The sequence below is a fragment of the Arachis stenosperma genome, chromosome 1 (genome assembly GCF_014773155.1).
Source record: "Arachis stenosperma cultivar V10309 chromosome 1, arast.V10309.gnm1.PFL2, whole genome shotgun sequence".
Lineage (NCBI taxonomy): Eukaryota > Viridiplantae > Streptophyta > Magnoliopsida > Fabales > Fabaceae > Arachis > Arachis stenosperma.
In genome coordinates, this window is record NC_080377.1 from 134,879,335 (window position 1) to 134,897,505 (window position 18,171).

General features: G+C 35.1%; 1 protein-coding gene across 1 annotated transcript; it reads right to left on the reverse strand.

Moving 5' to 3' along the window:
• Positions 1–4,786: 4,786 nt before the first annotated feature.
• On the reverse strand, positions 4,787–7,750 carry LOC130980310 (NAP1-related protein 2-like). Its single transcript, XM_057904025.1, has 10 exons — positions 7,557–7,750; positions 7,340–7,462; positions 7,178–7,228; positions 6,997–7,068; positions 6,728–6,841; positions 6,561–6,622; positions 6,253–6,313; positions 6,034–6,090; positions 5,814–5,858; positions 4,787–5,082 (listed from the first exon to the last, which is right to left on the reverse strand). Exons 1-10 carry the CDS (start codon positions 7,677–7,679, stop codon positions 4,993–4,995), a joined length of 798 nt encoding a protein of 265 aa, XP_057760008.1. The 5' UTR covers positions 7,680–7,750; the 3' UTR covers positions 4,787–4,992.
• Between the last annotated feature and the right edge of the window lie 10,421 nt (positions 7,751–18,171).

Here is an 18,171-nt window from a genome sequence, read left to right on the forward strand (position 1 = left end):
GATAGAACTTAATTTATTAACTAGAAAAAGCATACATTCACTTGGATGTTAGTCAATTTTTTTTATTTTTCATACAATTTCAATTAGTTTTGAATTCTCTCTTTCAATTTTAATAATTGATAATTTGAATGAATTTTGCATTTGATTTTAGAATAATTGGTTTGATATTCAACTGGTACTCGTGTCAAATTTTGTTTGAGTATTCATTTTGAAATAAAGGGCATTATTTAAGGAAAAGGTATCACAGAGAGCTATAATAATCGGATTGGAGTAAATTTAGAGTCGTTGAAAAGAAAAATTCAAGTTCTACAACTTTTATGTTGAATACTTTCTCCAATTCTTAATGATTTTAGGTGTAATTCATAACCAAATATTAGTGCTAAGAATGTTTTAGATGCAGTCAATCTTGACCTCTTCATTTTAATTTGATCATAACTTGAGCTACATTACAAAGGTCCAAATGAGGCAGTTACAGTGACATTTGAAAACTAACATCCGAGATTTCAGAATGATGTGTATATGTCTATAGTGAACATTAAATATGAGCCGTGCATCTTACCATTTTTTGGCGCCACGAATCAAGTCTCACATGACACCATTAATGAAGCCGTGACTCACATTTTGGGTCTTCAAAAGGCCCCAAACTTCATATTTTTTGAGTATTTAAAGATAACATATGAAAGAAGAAAAGGGAGGAGATTTTAGGGTGAGTTTTATTTTGAGGTTCATAGGTTTTTAGAAAGAGAAGTTCTCCCATCTCTCTAGAATTAAGGTAGATTCAATTAATTTCTTGTCAAATTTTTTCTAGTTTTAGTTTCTAATCTTGTTTTAATTTAGTTGTATTTATATTTTCTTGTTATACTATCTTAGTTCATTAACACTTTCTTGTTAGTTTCTTGTTATGTCATTTAATTTATGAACTCTTGTTGAATTTATATTTTTATGAATGAATTTGATATTTTATGCTTTATTCTTACTTACTTGAGTTGTTATCGTCAATTTTTTTAATTGGGTAGTCATAATTTTAATATTTCTTGTAATTTATGAATTTTTTATGTTTATGCACTCTATATGTTTGATAAAATGCTTGACTTAGTTATAAAGTAGATTTTAGATTCTTGACTTGGTTAGAAACTTGGGAGAACCTGAGTTACTAATGTCCAAGTTGATTGATAATTTAGAGATGTTACTTAATCTTGTTTCTATTAACGTTAATCTTTTACTAATTTAATTAGTAAGTTGGTTAAAACTTGTGAATTAGGATTAATTAAGCCTAATTGATTTTCTTTAGTTTGTAGAAGTTGACGAATTAGATTTGCTCTTTGTAATTATTATGTTATGCTTAGTGATAAAGATAGTGATTCTTAACCCTCAATCCATACCAAAATCTTTTAGAATTTGAATTTACTTTCATTCCCTAGTTAATTGTCTTAATTGCTCTTAGTTTAATGTCTCTTTCCCTTTAGATATTGTATTGCTCTTTAACATCTTGTGATTTAAATTTTTGTTAATTTCAATCAAATCTCCAACTCTCCTATAGCCAATAATCATGCACTAAATTGTGATTCTAAAGGAGAACGAATCAGAATTAAACTCCCGATTATTGTTTTAATTTGTCATATTTTTAAACTAAACTTTGATGTTAATTATCGGTTTAAAACTACAACGAACTTGAGCCTTTTAACTTGTGAGTTTTTTAAACCGCTACTTAGCACTCATCACGCATATCATTGATAGAATATTGAGATACTAGCGGTTCTTTAGATCAAGTTCCACACAAAGTGTTGCAATTTTTTTTTTCTGCTTTTATCAGCTGTGTTTGCATCCACTTTTAAGGTTCTACCAACCACATTCCCTATTTTCTTCAGCATGGACTCTTCATAGTACTCAATGGAAAGACCTAGGAGCCTCACTTATGCTGCAATGTGATTAATGGAGGTTTCCAGTGGATTGAAATCCGGTCTCCAGAAACGGATAGAGAGGTAATGATCGAATATTTTTCCAGGGTCCGTCTATGAAAGCATAATCTAGGTCTTCCTGAGAAAAATTTAACTATGAAAAAATCATTTCCCAGATCTATTACTTCGATGCTTCTCATCTTTCCCCACATTGCCTCTAGCCTTCTCTAGTGAGAACAACTAGTGAAATGTGCCTGCCAAGCAGTTTCACATGAGGGTGTCCCACCAAGGGTTCCACAATTTCTTCCTAGCAGCTTCATTGATGGTGAAGTTGTATATATCCCTCACTTTCTCAATTTTTATTTCGGACTATTGTTTCTTAGCACCTTCTTCCTCTTTCTCATTTTTAGGATTACTATCTTTGACACCTTCTGCTTCTGTATGAGCGTTTTTTCTCAATAGCCTAATTTTCTCATCAGAATCATTCAAAAGCCTTCCCTTTCTTATAGTGTCGCTAAACGATCTCTTAGAAACAATTATTGTAGCTGTTGTCTCTTCTTCACCAATCATCCAGTCCTCTTCTCTGGGAATTGCAGCAGCCTCAAGGTCTCTAGAAAAGTGGGAGCTTCATCCTCAGTTCTTACCTTTTTTTCCCTGGCGAAGCAATTGGTCTTATTTCCTTCTAAGAGACGAGTTTCGGTTATGTGACCGGAAGTGCCCTCTGTAGACATAGGCGCCCTTCATGAAGCCGGTAAAGGTGGTATAAATGGTGGTTGTAAAGGTCTAAGGTGTAGGGAGAGAAAACTATAGCTTGTATTTTTTCCTTTTTTCTTTCTTTTTTTTTTGGCCACTTTTTTCTTTCCCTTATTTTTTTCTGGTTTTTGGTATAGATGCTTTTTCCTATTCATATATATATTTGCATCTAAGTGGACCCTACGATTGGTGTGGCCCAATTGAGCAGTCTAGGGCCTGATGCTTTCTCCAATTTGCCCCCCTCACCAGTCTAAGGCTTAGTTTGGTAAAGCTTTTGCTTTTTAAAAGTAGCTTATGAAATCTTTTTAAAAGCTGCAGCACTTACGTTTGGTAAAATCAAATTAAAAATGGCTTTTAATAAGTACAAGCACCATAATTGTGTTTGGTAAAACAGCTTTTAAAAGTTAAAAAAATTATAATAAACATGTTTATAACAAAAAAATAATTTTTTTTTTTCAAATTCTTTAAAATTTTATATAATATTTTAAAATAAAATAATGTTAAAATAAAAAATTCATAATAAACATAAATATAATAAATAAATTCTTCTATTTTTTAACTTTAAAATTTTATATAAGTATCATAAAATTTGTATGTAATCCAATGTTAGTACTGGGTACGTCCATTACCCACCTATGTATATTGGCTCACCTTTACAGATCATAAAAAATGGGACACATATCTCAAATAAACTACTCTTATGATTATATATCTATATTTACATATGTATATACATGTTGTTATTATAATTTGGACTAATGCTCATGCAAAAAAAATTTTATGATTGGTTTTCATCAACCTCTTCCCGTTTCAAAGAACAGAAAAAAACAAATAAAGATAATAGATCTACTGAAAAAATACAAAATTAACGCAAAAAAATAATATAAATAGATAGAAGTTCATACCTAATATGTGATAGAGATGTATTTGTGTTGAAATTTGTGAAGATTAGGTTGAAAAATAAAAAATATATGAAGATTGTGTTAGATTTTATGAAGGTTAGGAAGAGAAGTTAGAAATATATGAAGATTTTAATGGCAATATAATAGCAGGAAATATGTGCGGAAAAATGAAAAAAATTTGGTAAGCATAAGCCAGCTTTGAAAAGCTCCCTCCTAGGTGCTTTCAAAAGCACCCCTAACTTTTAAAAGCCGCAAGCACAAGCACTTGAGCTTTTTAATTTACCAAACGCAAAATGACGTGCTTGTGCTTTTTAAAAGCACAAGCACTTCCTGAAAAAGCTTTACCAAACCCAGCCTAAGAAAGCTATTCACCAAACCCAGCCTAAGAAAGCTGCTTTGAACTTTGAAGACTGTACTGTCTGTAACTGATAGAGCAGAATCAAAGGGAGTCAGTAATTTAAGAAAAAGAGATTCGGTTAGCATATACATACATATATGTGTGGAACTAGAACGACAAAACTGAGAAACAACTATGATTTTCTTTCTTTTTTGGATTCAATTCAGTGCAATTATACATGTATCATGTCTCTGAATGCTTTGGAGCATTCAATTCCACTGCTGTCTTCCAATTAGATTCCACTGAAAAACTAAACAAATATAAAATAGGTTGCTCTGAAAAAAATTGATCGAGGTGCCCGGTAAGTATAAATTATAAAAGCGATGCTCATGGCTTCGGTAGCGGACGACCTGACAATACTGTTTCAGACGACTTGGAAATATTAAGTACGGCCGAAAAGTTTTTTGCATACCGATTAAGGAGTTATTAACTTGTGTTAATGAGAGAATATCTCAATAATTCCCACGCCAGTTAATTTACTAGATTTTCCTAACTCAGTTGCAAATTATGACTGCATGGTCTGCATCTAAAATATGGATGGAAAAATGTTCTAATTTGAAAACTAACATTCAAATGTAGACTACTAAATCATCGTTACTACATTCCAAAGATAGTAAATGGTAGACGGAAAAAAAAGCAAACAAGTTAACATTGAAACGACTACATATCAGTAAAATGCTTTAGAGCTAAGATGGTTTTCATGCTAAGATATCCAAACTACTATACACTAAATAGTAAATACTGTAATTTAACCATGTGGTTCCACAAGAAGAGACCAAAAAAGGAAAAAAAAAGGGGGGGGGGGGGGGGTTAACGAGGCTAATATACCATCAGTATCAAGAAATAGTGCATGAGGGATGAAACCAGAATAAATAATTTCACAAATATCATTATGGTCAGGGAACCTCTATCTGGCCGTCATAACTCTACCTGTTGACATGAGTTAATAGCCTGGAGAATGGCCATGGTCACTATTGCCTAAATAGCCAACTCAAACTCATAACCAGTGGAAAATAAACAGGTAATACTATAATGTATGTTTTCAATTGCCATTATCGTCATCGTTGTCATCATCTTCCTCGTCATCTTCATCCTCTTGATCATCGTCTTCAGAATCATCCTCATCATTTTCCTGCCATGTGAAACATATAACCAAAGAAACACAATAAAGAATTGCTTCGCAGTTCAATATATTGCTTTTTCAAGAAACCAATAGACCTCTGCCTGTCATGTAAAATAAATATTCAACCATGGATCAAGAAACTGATACTAGAACCTCCGCCAATCAGAATTGTAAAATAAGAAGCAGCAAAGAAACAAAATTAGCAACCACTTTACATAACTTCCACCAAGTTTTTTTTTGGTGATCGCAGCTATACATCCCAGGTACAGCGATTCACCTTTTATTCTTATCTGTGTTGTTTGTAATAGAACTACCATGGTTACAAGTTTTTCCATGTTCATTATCAAACATCTTAAATGTTTGGAATTTTTTGTTGCTTGTGGACCATGAATATAACTAAACTTTTAGCATTCTACCAATGTTGAAAGCATGACTTATTAACTTAGCATCTACACCTTACAAGAATGGGGGGAGTTTTGAAGCATTCAGGTCAACACCTGCTGTTAAATATATCACTACTGCTAGGAGGCACATGCACATCAGTACATGGTACACATACTAACAATGAAACATGCAGCACTAAAAAAATTAGGTACTTTGATAGTTTGATATTTATTTCGCCTTTTTAACTATTAAATTTGAGAACCCACTGACTCAACTTGTATGGAGTTTTCAAAAGAAATTTTCCAACGTTTTGCCAATTCACTATGTTTTGGAAAGAAAAAAGGAACCTCATTTACCTCATCATTAGCTTCATCATCACCATCCTCGTCATCAATCTCCTCCTGTTACCTCGTATAATCAAATACCATTAGAAACATAACAAATTGGAAAACAACAGGAAAATGGGACAATAAATGGTAAAGTAAAATGGGTAAGATGTGAATCTGAAGTTATAATTGGTATTCAACACACAGAAGGTAAAATTATATCTAAAAAAAGAACTGCAAGATAACTAACATTGTTGACATAAGTGAGTGGGTTTGGCCATAAATCATCCTTGATTATTTCTGCAACCTGCAATTCAGATAGAAATATTGCAATTAGAATTAGAGTGGAGCAGAAAAAGCAACAAACTAAAAGAAATATAATGCGGGTGTTATAGAGATAAAAACGAACTATGGGGTGGTTGGACAATTCTAGAAAGAACTTTACAAGAGAAAAAAGATAAGAACATACCTCATCATGAATCTCATCCATATCATCTTTCTGCTCACAGTCACTAAACCAGCTAAAGAAACTGCATTCAATAGCATAAGAAGTCAACTTTGAAGTCTTAGAGAAGGAGTCATGACGATATATTTCTCACAAATACATTAGGTAACAATTAATCAACAAGAAAAGATTCCATCCTCAGTGACCTTCTTTAAAATTAAAAATCTCATCCATGAATCATGAATGAACTAATGTAAAAGACAAGTATGAATGTGACTATTATATTTCAATATTTCTGTACCCAAAAAAAAAATTTTAAAATAGAAAATAACCTGATATCATCAAGAGTCCGCTTGTTCCCTTTATCCTCATGACTGACTCCATTGGGTATGCCCTGCACATTTAAGAATTATATTTCAAAATAAAGCACAGAGAATACAACAGAAGAATCCAACAGGGAGAAGGTAAAAAAGTTGATACTTGATATTCATAGACTCACCTTGCCCTCTTTCCATTTTATGGGGGTGGCAGTAATTTTTGTTGTTCCCTCTTCAAGGAAATTAAAGGTCTTTACAAGCTTTGTTTCCTCAAAATAAGGATTCGGATTGAAATTCTGTACAAGAATTAAATAAAAACTGTTTACTATTATTCAATATAGTGAATAACTACTTCATATGGATCATGAAACACCCAACAGTAATGTGCAAATTAATTCTGCTAAGAAAGAAATCACAACTCCATAGTTAATAGAAGGGAAGGGTAACTTACAAGGGTGATTTTGAAGCCTGATTTGACATCTTTATGATCTTCAACTTCGAGAGAAGCCAAATACTTAAATATCTATCAAATAAGGAGTCTTTTCATTATTAACATATTACATATACAGTAAAGGTGTTAGTAGTAAGTATCAATGTTTAATTGCAAAACTTTAGTAGATATGAGGCAAAACCTTTATGTCTTCCTCATTCAGAAGCTCAGAGAGAGTGGGATGACTCATAAACTGCGAAAAGGGAAAAAATAAATTCAAAATTTTATAAGTATAAAATTAACAACAAAACATGAACTATGAAATTAAGTAATTAACCAAAAGAGAATAAAAAGAGGAACTCACTGCAGTCAACCAGAAATCAGGAATAGATTTGATCAATTCGTTTCGTTTGTCGTAAATCGGTTTCCTAATCTCATTGTACTTCTGTTCTATCTCCAGAACTTCATCACCTGCCTTGTCATTAATCTACATCCCAAGTTTCATGTTCCAAATTCAATAATTCAATTCAATTTAATTACATACACTACGTTTACGAATGCAAATTGGAATAATATAGAACCTTTTCGAGGTCGTCTTGGATCTGTTGCAATTTCTCGATGTTGATGAGGAGCTGTCCGTGAACTTCGTCCAAATTCTCGGACTTTTCAGAAGCTTTGAGCTTCTTGCTCCTGTCGCCTGCCATCGTCAAAGTACAAGCTCGTTCGTTCTTCTGCCTCTCAGAGAGTAAGGAGTGAGTAGGGTTAGGGTTTATGTTTGGGGTTTATGCTTTTATTTGTGGGGTTACTTTAGTCATTTTAGGTCTATATGACATGGACTTTTGACTTTTGACTTTTGATCAGGTACCTAGATACGTTAATGGTCCCAGAAGAAGGGAAGAGATCAATCCATCAACTCGGGTCAAGGAGGGAAGTGTATTTCCCAAGGTTCTGAACCGGTTCGAACCGGTTTTCAAAACCTTGGTTAAAATTGATCAGGTTTTTTCTAGTTCACTGGTTATATATATATATATATATATATATATCAATCACCCTTACCCCCCGTCTTTTTTTCTCTCTCTCTCTCTCTGGAAATCCTAACAAACCTAGTTCTCCTACCTAACCACCATTCCATCACCTCCGATAGATGGTGTTGTCGCTACCGGCCAGGATAGACCGTGGGTGCCGTCGTCGCCCGTGAAAGGTCTACTCGCTTTTCCTCGATCCTCTTATCCTCGACGTCCACGAAGGCTTGTTCAGAGCTGTTGGTGTCGCCGCCACGAAGGGTTTTTCCGTCGTCGTCTCTGCTAGATCTGTTGGTGGCCATCTCTCTCTCTCTCTCTCTCTCTCTCTCTCTGTTCGAGGCGACGAGCGCTTTCTCTCTTTCTCTGCGACGTCTCTCTCTACTCGGCTGTGAAGGATTCGCCGCGCCGTCACCTTCCTTCCTCGCTGTAAGAACCGGATTTTAATTAACAATTTAATTAAAATAAAATAATAATTAACTTTCTTGAAATAGGTTCGAAATTTAGAAATGTTAATTTGAAGTTTAAATATGATAATTCTCTTTAGATTTTTCTGAGTGAGAAAATGTAATTTTTTACGAAAAATTGCGTAAAAATGCGTAACGGTAATTTAGCCGACAGTATCAATTTAAGTCTATCAAGTACTATGTAAGAATAATAAAAACAGTGAAAAAACTTGGGAAAACATTTAGAATTAAAAATCGGGCACTAATCTTAAAGGTTTTGGCCTAAAATAGGCCAAACGGACCTAAAATACTAACGGGTTAGATTGGACCCAAGTTGGGCCAAAGCCCAACATATATAAATACCTTTTAATGAACATTCAGCTCATTTTCAACCCTAAAACAAAAAAGGGGCGCTGCCGAAGTGAGAAGAGAGAAAGAAGAGAGTTGTACTATTCATATTCTCCTTCATTTTGCCATAACTTGAGCTACGATGCTCCGATTCGCGTTCCGTTTATGGCTACGCGAAGCTCTTAACGAGCCCGTCACTTCTAGCTAAGTATTGTGATAAGATTTTTGAAAATTCTTGCCTAGTTCTCACTCCTTAAGAATTTCAAAAATTTTGCTATAGTTGTTGAGTGATTTTTGTGATTTTGCGTATTTAGGTACGCTCTAGCACTTGATTTCTATTGAGTTTTGTCCCAATCAATGTTGAGTAAGGTGAGCATATTATATATGAAACCCTAGGTTTGATTTGTAAAATTTTGTGTATTTGCTAGCTTAAATTGGTTGTGTGAAGTGTATTGGTGACTTGGTTGCTTGGAAGTGGACTTGGTGGCTGAGCTCATTGAACTTGGTTGAGGATTTTGGTGTTTTGTGCATATTAGGAATCAGTCAAGGTATGATTTTGGTTTTCTCTATGTAATATGTAATATTTCGTGACACTTAGACTAGTTGACCTTAAGATAGGATTGAATTGAACATATGGTTGTTTGGGTTGTGTTTGTGGTATATGTATATTGTGGAGAATGGATAAAATGTATGTGTTGAGATATGATTGTGGTGAATTCTAATATGATGATGATTGATGATTTATGATGGTAATAGTGTTGATTATGATTTGTTGATGTTGATGATTAATTATGTGGAAGGAGATTGATGGTAGCCATGGATGATTAATGATGGCATTGATGATTGTGGTGGATTCTAATATGATAATGATTGATGATTTATGATGATAATAGTGTTGATTATGATTTGTTGAGGTTGATGATTAATTATGTGGAAGGAGATTGATGGTAGCCATGAATGATTAATGATGAGCATTGATGATATGTTGAGGTATGACATGGATTGATGATAATGAGATTAATTGTATGAGAGATTTGATATATGTGATATTGATGATTGTTGGAAATATTGAATGGTGATATTGAGGAGCTTTCATGTGTTTTAGGTTGAATTTGGAGTTAGTTGAGGTGTTTATTAAATGGTGTAAGTGATTGAATGATTGAGAAATGGTTAGAGAGTGTTTACTATGGATATTTGGGTTGTGTTTGGGTGTGTTTGATTTGGTTTAGTTTTGAAGTTTTAAAAACTAGAGAATTTTGCTGAATTTGGTAAAACCTTGTTTTTGACGAACTTTGGTAGATCATAACTTGAGCCTCGGACCTTGAAATTTAGTATTTTTGTTTTAAATTAAAGATGATTTCAAGAGCTTTAAAATGATATAACGCTTGAGAAAAATGGAGTTTTGTAGAGGAAGTTATGAGTGTTTGAAGTTCGGTATAAAAATCTTATTTCTACAGCTTTACAATTTTTCTAAGTCTGACATAGCATGCATATGCGACACAGTGCACATGACGCGAGCGTTTTCCACTGCCTGGGAGTCTCGTGTACGCGGGCACTGCATGCATACATGGAAGCTCAAATTTTTACCCATGCGTACTCGAGATTTTAGCATGTGATGCGAGCATTCCATTCAAATTAGAACACTCGCGTATGCGAGCAGGGTGCCGCGTACGCGGACACCCAAATTTCAAGGACAGGGGTTCGTGTATGCGAGACCCCTGTTTTGCTAAAAAATTGTTCTCTTCACTTTTTTCAAGGATTCTCTAGCTCTCTAAACTTCTTTAATTACCGTTTAAGATTTCTATCTAGTAATTAGGTCCTAAGACTATTAGAGGTGAGTTAGTAAATTAAATTGATGAATTTCTGTTATAAGTTTAGAAGACGGTGATTAGGCTTAGGAAGTTCTGTGGATGAAATAGCTTGAGTGCTGGGCGAAGTGTTGAGGTGACAATGAATTGAGAAACATGAATGATTATGGTTAATGAGATGAGTATAAGCAGACTTGTTCTATGAGTAGTGATCTCCGAGATTGAGTATGTGATTGTGATATGTATTGTTCTCCGTCGTAGGGCTGTGGCAGTCTCCTGCCGACGTTCGGATGTGAGGGCTGTGGCAGACTTTCGCTCACGTGACATGCATTGATTTGGTAAGTCGCTATCCGCCTCGAGCAAGGGCTATGACAGTCTCCCGCTTGTTGAGGTAGCAGTGCCGGCGTAGGGGCTGAGGCAGTTTCCTACCTACATTGAGATGTGAGGACTAAGGCAGTCTCCCACATGCATAACCTTCTTTGTCGCCAGAGTGAACTCAGGAACTATAACCTGAAAAAGTGTGCCGGGCACTATAACTCGCGAGGCGAAAGAAAGAGTGAGCAGGGCACTATAACCCTGGTCGTTGCAAAAAGGCGACATCCCAGGGATGTGTCGATTTGGCATTTTGAACCGACATGTGATATCACGAGCCAAATAGGATAGACATTCATCATATACATCTTTTACATGCTTGCTTGCTTTGATTACTTGGGTTATGCCTATTTGAATAACATGCCTAAATGCTAGTTGATTTACCTGCTGTATATGTATACTACTTGTGCTTTACTTGTTTGCATTATATGTGTTTTACTGGCATTGAGAAGGATCGGTAGGCGGTGGCGATAGGATCGCACGGAGGGTAGTTTAGTTAGAAATCCTCTAATTACAGTTTATATTTTATATTTTGTTAAGCTTGAATATCTGTATTGATGTGAAGTTCTAGGATTGCCTTTGGCGTCCTGGAACCTTATATCTTACATATTGGGCACTGTTACCATACTGAAAACCTCCGATTCTCATACCATATATTATTGTTGTTTTTCGGATGCAGGTTGTAACCCACCTCGGTGAGTTACAGATGGTGACAGAGCGGCGGATCGCTTCTATCTTTTATATTCTGTTTATTTTTGATATAGTTTCTCACTTTTGTTATCTTGTATAAGGAACTTGTTGCCTTAGTGGCATTACTTTGAGAGATAGTATGATGCTGTTTTAAGTTCAAAAAACTCTGTTGTATTTCAGTTTGAGCTAACCGGCCTAAACTCCTCAGGCTGTATTTAGTTCTCTTATAATCCTAGTATCTTGTATCCCAAGATCCTTTTCTTACCATTATGCGTTTAGTTATCGTGAGTAACGCTTCGCGCATTTTATTTCTGTTTCTATGTCCTTGAGCTATATTTCTCCATCGAGCTTCTCGTATTACTATTTCCTTCAATATATATTATTATATGAGCTTTAGATCTGTCATGGTATTTTGTTATCCTTGGCTTTACGGTATGAGGTAAGGTTTAGGATAATGGGGTGTTACACTCCCTCGCCGTTGGTAAGCGTTGTTGCCTCAATTTATTTTTGGTTATTTTGTTAATTTTATTTATTCTAATTTCTGAGTTGCTAGCTGTTGACTTTTTTTATTCTGAGTGGTTAATGGTGCTATGGTGCAATATTTCTGTTTTGCTACATTGTTTACACTGGAATTCTGATTCTAAGTTGATTATGCTATGATTCTTATTCTAAGTTGTTTATGCTAATTTTTCTAATTTTGAGTTATTGATGCTATGGTAAAATTGTTTTCATCATTTCTCATCTTATAGTAGCACAAATTACATTTCTTTCTTGCATATTTTTTGTTCAAATTTATTCACTTTCTTTGAACTTTGAAGTATGCTAGAAAGAGTGTGTTTCCATTTCTCCCTCTTTCTATGTTACTAAATATATGTATCTAATTGAGTGTGTGATAAGTGGATATCTTATACTCTTTTTCATAGCATTTTCATAGTGTTTTTAGTTATATTTTATTTTGTTTTAGTGCAAAAATTCATATTTGGATGCTACTTTGAGTTCTTGTGTTTTTCCTATAATTTTAGGGAATTTTTGGGCAAAATTACCAAAATTGGCAAAGTCTTGTTCAGAGATGAAGAAAGGATAGTAGATGCTGTCAAATCCTGACCTCTGTGCATTCCAACGAGCATATCTTGAGTTACAGAGGTTTAATTGACACGTTCTCAACGGCGTTGGAAAGCTAACTTCCAAAGATTTCCAGCAATATATAATAGTTTATATTTCTCTTCCAGATCACTGTCCAAAACTGGCGTTGAACATCCACATCTGGAGTTCAATGCCCAAAATGGAGCAAGCCCAGCGTTCAACGCCACCAAGGGAGCAAGGAAGCAGCTCATTCACCCCCTAATGGGCGTTCAACGTCCATTCTCCAAGTTGAACACCAGGCTTGGACGAAACACTCAACTAAAGTGGGCCCAAAGTGGATTTTAGCACTCTTTAGCTGATGCAGTCCTATCTTTGTACTTTTTAATTTAAAATTAACATTTCTTAGGGTTAGTATTTACTATTTAAAGAGGAGATCACTAAGGATTAAATATCAATTTACGAATTGATAGACATATCTTCTCTGTTTTTTCTGTAAATTATGAGCAACTAAACCTCCTAGGTTAAGGTTAGGAGCTCTACTTATCCTATGGATTAATATTATTACTTCTCTATTTTAATATATGTTTGGTTCCATTCTATGATGTATTATCGTTCTTCATCTAAACGAATCTGCCCCTTATTCTACATGAGTTCTTGCGAGTCCTGACCCGGATAATACTGAGCTATATAGCTTGAGAATACATCTCCTAAACCAACAAGTTATCTGAGCTAATTGGGATATGTGACATATAATCTCGTTAGTTATGGGTAATTGAGGTTTTTGTGGTGCTAAGGCTAGAATATTGATCTTCATTCTCCGATCCAAAAGATCTGACATTGTCTGTGGCACTTTCAGTAGGATCAAGGAAGAGTGAATTGCGTGAGCTCCATCCTCGTTCATATTAAATGACCATTGACAACGGCATTTGATATGGATTAGAGGAGATTCATTGACCATGACCAATGGTGTTAATCACTTACAGCTTTGCCATAGAATGAATTATTCATTGTTAAAGTAATCAGTAAGAAGTATTAATCTGAAAAGATAAAGCATCTCCAAATCCTTAACTGATTTCTCACTATTGTTTCTACAGCAATTCCTTACTGCTTTCTTTACTATTTCGTTTTATGCGCCTACAACAACAACCACTATCTTTCTATCCGCTTGTCTAAGACCTGCAGGATAACCATTGCTTGCTCAATCCAACAATCCTCGTGGGATTGATCCTCACTCACCTGAGGTATTACTTGGACGACTCGGTACACTTACCGGTGAAGTTGTACGAGTTCAATGTCGCGCACCAGTATGCCTGTTGCGTTAACAGACTGGTGAAGAAGAATGTTTCAAATTTTTTTGCATTGAAAATTTCAAGCAAGTCCTTTTGTACTGGGTTGTTAAAGTTTTTGGTTTAAATGTTGGTAAAGTTCTCAATATAAGTGGATAATGTTGTTATTTTTTGTTTTTGTACTGATTTTCTCAATTGATGTGGTTTGAAAATTTGTAGGAGAATGAGAAGAAGGAGAACATCACAAGAAATAGTATTCAACAATATGATATTGCCATTGTAGAATATTATGATTCCTGTGGTTGGTTTTTCTGATTCTATTGTTATTTTTTATAATTTTTATGAAACTGGAATAATTTTTTGTGGTAGAACATCATTTTTTTGTCATTTATGTGTATTTTGACTTTTGTTAATTATAAAGGTTGATGTTCGAAGCTGTTTGTGCATTTTTAATCATAAATTATTGATAATTTATTATGTAAAATTGTAAATTTTTTTATTTTTTCAATTTAAAAATTATTGAATTTAAATATTTCAAATTATATATTAAATTTTTAATAATTATATTTTATATTTAACTAAACTGGTTGAACCCCAATTGAACTCCAGTTGAACCTTTGAACCATTGAACTAGTCATTCCATCGGTTCATTGATCGGTTTGGTTCTCGCAACCTTGGTCTTTCCACCTAAGTGGGACTTGGCATATTAGAGCATTTAACGACCAACTCTCAAATGTCCGTTTATAGCTCATTTGTTATAAAAGCAAAGGCTCATCAGAAATTGAGTAAAAGAAGGTAAAATAAATATCATTGATATGGATCGTGATTATTTTTTTTTTTACTTTTTAGAAGAAGAATACTATAAATACGTTTTTATGGAAGAACCATGATGATAGCCAGCCATTATCTCATAGTTCAAAAGTGGAGAACGTTCTTCCTTACTTCTGAGAAGGAGGTTAAAAAGAGTGCGGCGTGGATCTGCATCCCTAATTTGCCTATCAAGCTACACAATCACAGCTTCCTTTGGTGGGTGGACTCAACTCTAAGCCAAATGTTCAAGATCAATCGTGCAACATCTATCCATACTAGATGCAAATTTGTTTGTATATGTGTTAAGATTGACCTAGATAAGAAATTGGTACCTTGTATATTTGTTCTTGATTGTGAATTGAACATAAAGTACGAAGATTTTTTTTTCAGATATGCTTCTCCTGTGGAGTTTATGGTCACCAGTTAAACATATGCAGCGAAACAATGGTTATTGACGGCGAGGACTCCGGGGTGAGACTAACCAGAGGAGAGAAAAGAATTCCAAGGACAACAATTCAAGAAATAATAAGAATATGGCAGATGAAAACCAAAATTTGGGAAAGAATCATGCCATAGAAATACGAGGTGATATAAGAAAATAATCAATTTTCACTAAATTTTGGCCCATGGGTGATAGGGAGAAGGCAGTATAGATGGAAAAAAGAAAATAATCATGTTGTGAAAGGTGTTAATCTTAAGGATTATGATTCAGATTCGAAGAATGGATATGATTATGATTTAGAATACCATGGTACGGGCAACAACTCGAGATATAGCATTTTGCATGAGGATAATGAGTAGGAAGCTAATGTGCATAATTTGCAAGAGACTCAAGATCCTAATAAGGTTGGCCCACGTGGTCCACAGAAGCAAAAGGCCCAAAAAGCCTATGAAAAAACTCAACCCATTATGAAAAAAGTCCTAAGACAGGAAGTTGGCAAAAAGCACCACTATCTGGAAGTAACTGAAAGAAAAATCAGAACTTCAAAAGAGTTTCCAGTTAAGTGCTTGTGGTGTTTCTGTGTCAAGTAAAACTTGAGACAAAACATTTAAAGTCACGGCTAGGCTCAAGGTGCAAAGCACCAAAGAAAAGAAAAATTGCTGTGTTCAAGGGTTAAATTGAGTTACAAAATATCAGAGAATTCATAATATGATCCGGATTCTAATTTCGAATGACAGTGACATCCTTCTGATTCAAAGGAGAGTGAGATGCCAAAACTATTCAAGATTGCAGTTGTAAACCCCACTATAAGAAGAGACATGAGCTTAATCGAACTCTCATTCTCATGCAAATTCACATCTAAAGCCTATATTAGTTTTGGTTGCTTGAGGACAAGCAACAATTCAAGTTTGGTGTTGTGATGCGTGAGCATCTTTTCTATCTTTTCCTAGTGAATTTACATTTAATTTGTTGAGTTTAATCAAGAATTAATTATCTTTTAGCCACTATAGATGCTACTTTGAGTCTTGTGCAATTCTGTTTATTTTAGGTAGCATTCGAATGGATTTGATGGAGTTTCTGCAGCACAAGAATTAAAGGAGATGACAACGAGGAGCGACGCGTGCACGTACCTGATGCGTGTGCGTACATGACGCGTGCGCGTGATTTGGAGCTTTCCATGGCGACGCGTGCGCGTACCTGACGCGTACACGTGAAAAGCGAAGTTGCTCAGCGACGTGTGCGCATACCTGACGCGTACGCGTGACACGCGAAGAAGATCAATGACGCATACGCGTGACTGACGCGTACGCGTGACATGCGTCACGTGCAGAATTCACAGAAAACGTTGGGGACAATTTCTGGGCTGTTTTTGACCCAGTTTTCGGCCCAAAAAACATAGATTAGAGGCTGCAGAATGGAGGATTCAAGGGAACACTTTTCGTTACTTCCCAAGTTAAGCATGGACCCTACAAAGCAAGTGGTCCCCATCCATCAATTGAAGACTTGCTGATTTTTTTATTAATTCTGATTTAAACTTAATTTTTATTTTAAAAATAGGAAAAGATATTATTCTAGTTTTAGAAAATAGATTTTAAATTAATTAGGATTAGATATAAAAGGGGATGGGAATTATTCCACCGGGATGCCGATTCCACACTACCAAAATACATTTTATCAGAATCCTTATTTTCTCTCTGAACCATGAGCAACTAAACCCCTATTGTTAAGGTTAGGAGCTCTGTCTATTGTATGGATTGATACTATTATTTTTCTATTTTAATTCATGTACTGATTTATATTTCAAGAATTATTTTTGTTCTTTATTTTATGAATTTGGATGGAACAGAAGTATGACTTTCTTTCTAATTGAGTTCTTGTATAACTTGGAAAAGCTCTTTACTTGAACAACAGCTTGAAAACATATTCTCCTAAATTTTAATTATCTGGACTTAACGGGATACGTGACATATAATCCTCTTATATTTGGGTAATTAGGATTTTTGTGGCACATAAACTAGAATTGAACTTCACCCTCTAATTGGAATTAATTGACCAAGGAATTGGCGGTTGATAAATTTTAAAGGAGACTAGAAAGGTCTAAAGAATTAGGGTCTAGTCACATATAGTTTGCCAGGAATTAAATCTTGCATGATTAGAATAAATTAATAAGAAAAGTCAATCCAGAAAATAGATAACTCTGAAACCTTAACTGTCTCTCCATATTTTATTCCCAACTTATTTACGTGCCTTTCTCTAATATTCTTTCTATTGTTTAATGCCTTTGAACTCTCAAACATTATTTTCTGTTTGCCTAACTAAGTAAATTAATCAATCATCGTTGCTTAATCCATCAATCCTCGTGGGATCGACCCTCACTCACCTAAGGTATTACTTGGTACGACCCGGTGTACTTGACAGATAGTTTGTGGTTAGAAATTCCGCACCACTAAACAAGGAAAGATCGGCCTCTGGGACAAGAACTTGGACTTGGGCCTTCAGGTTGGCGAATATCTCGTCCATCCCCTCAACCAGAGACTCCTTAAGTATGGCATATCTTTCCTTGGTTTTATTCAACTCCTCTTGGAGGTCGAGCTTCTTCCCAAAACTTAGGTGTAGCTCTCCTCGGCCTTCTTCTTCAACCCCTCCGCCATGGCCAATGATACCTTGGCCTTCCTCATTTTAGCCGAGTTTTTTCCAAATCAGACGTCAGTCCATCCATCTTTTCCTCCAGTTCCTACTTGATCTCCTTTAGCCTCTCCACTTCAACTCGGGAAGCTACTAGAGAACTATGTGTGGTGCTTATAGGAGTCTTTTCTAACTCCCTAGCTAGAGCAGTACACACACCCGCATCTGAATTCCATGTCGGGCCATGTGTTGATGGTGGTTTTGAAT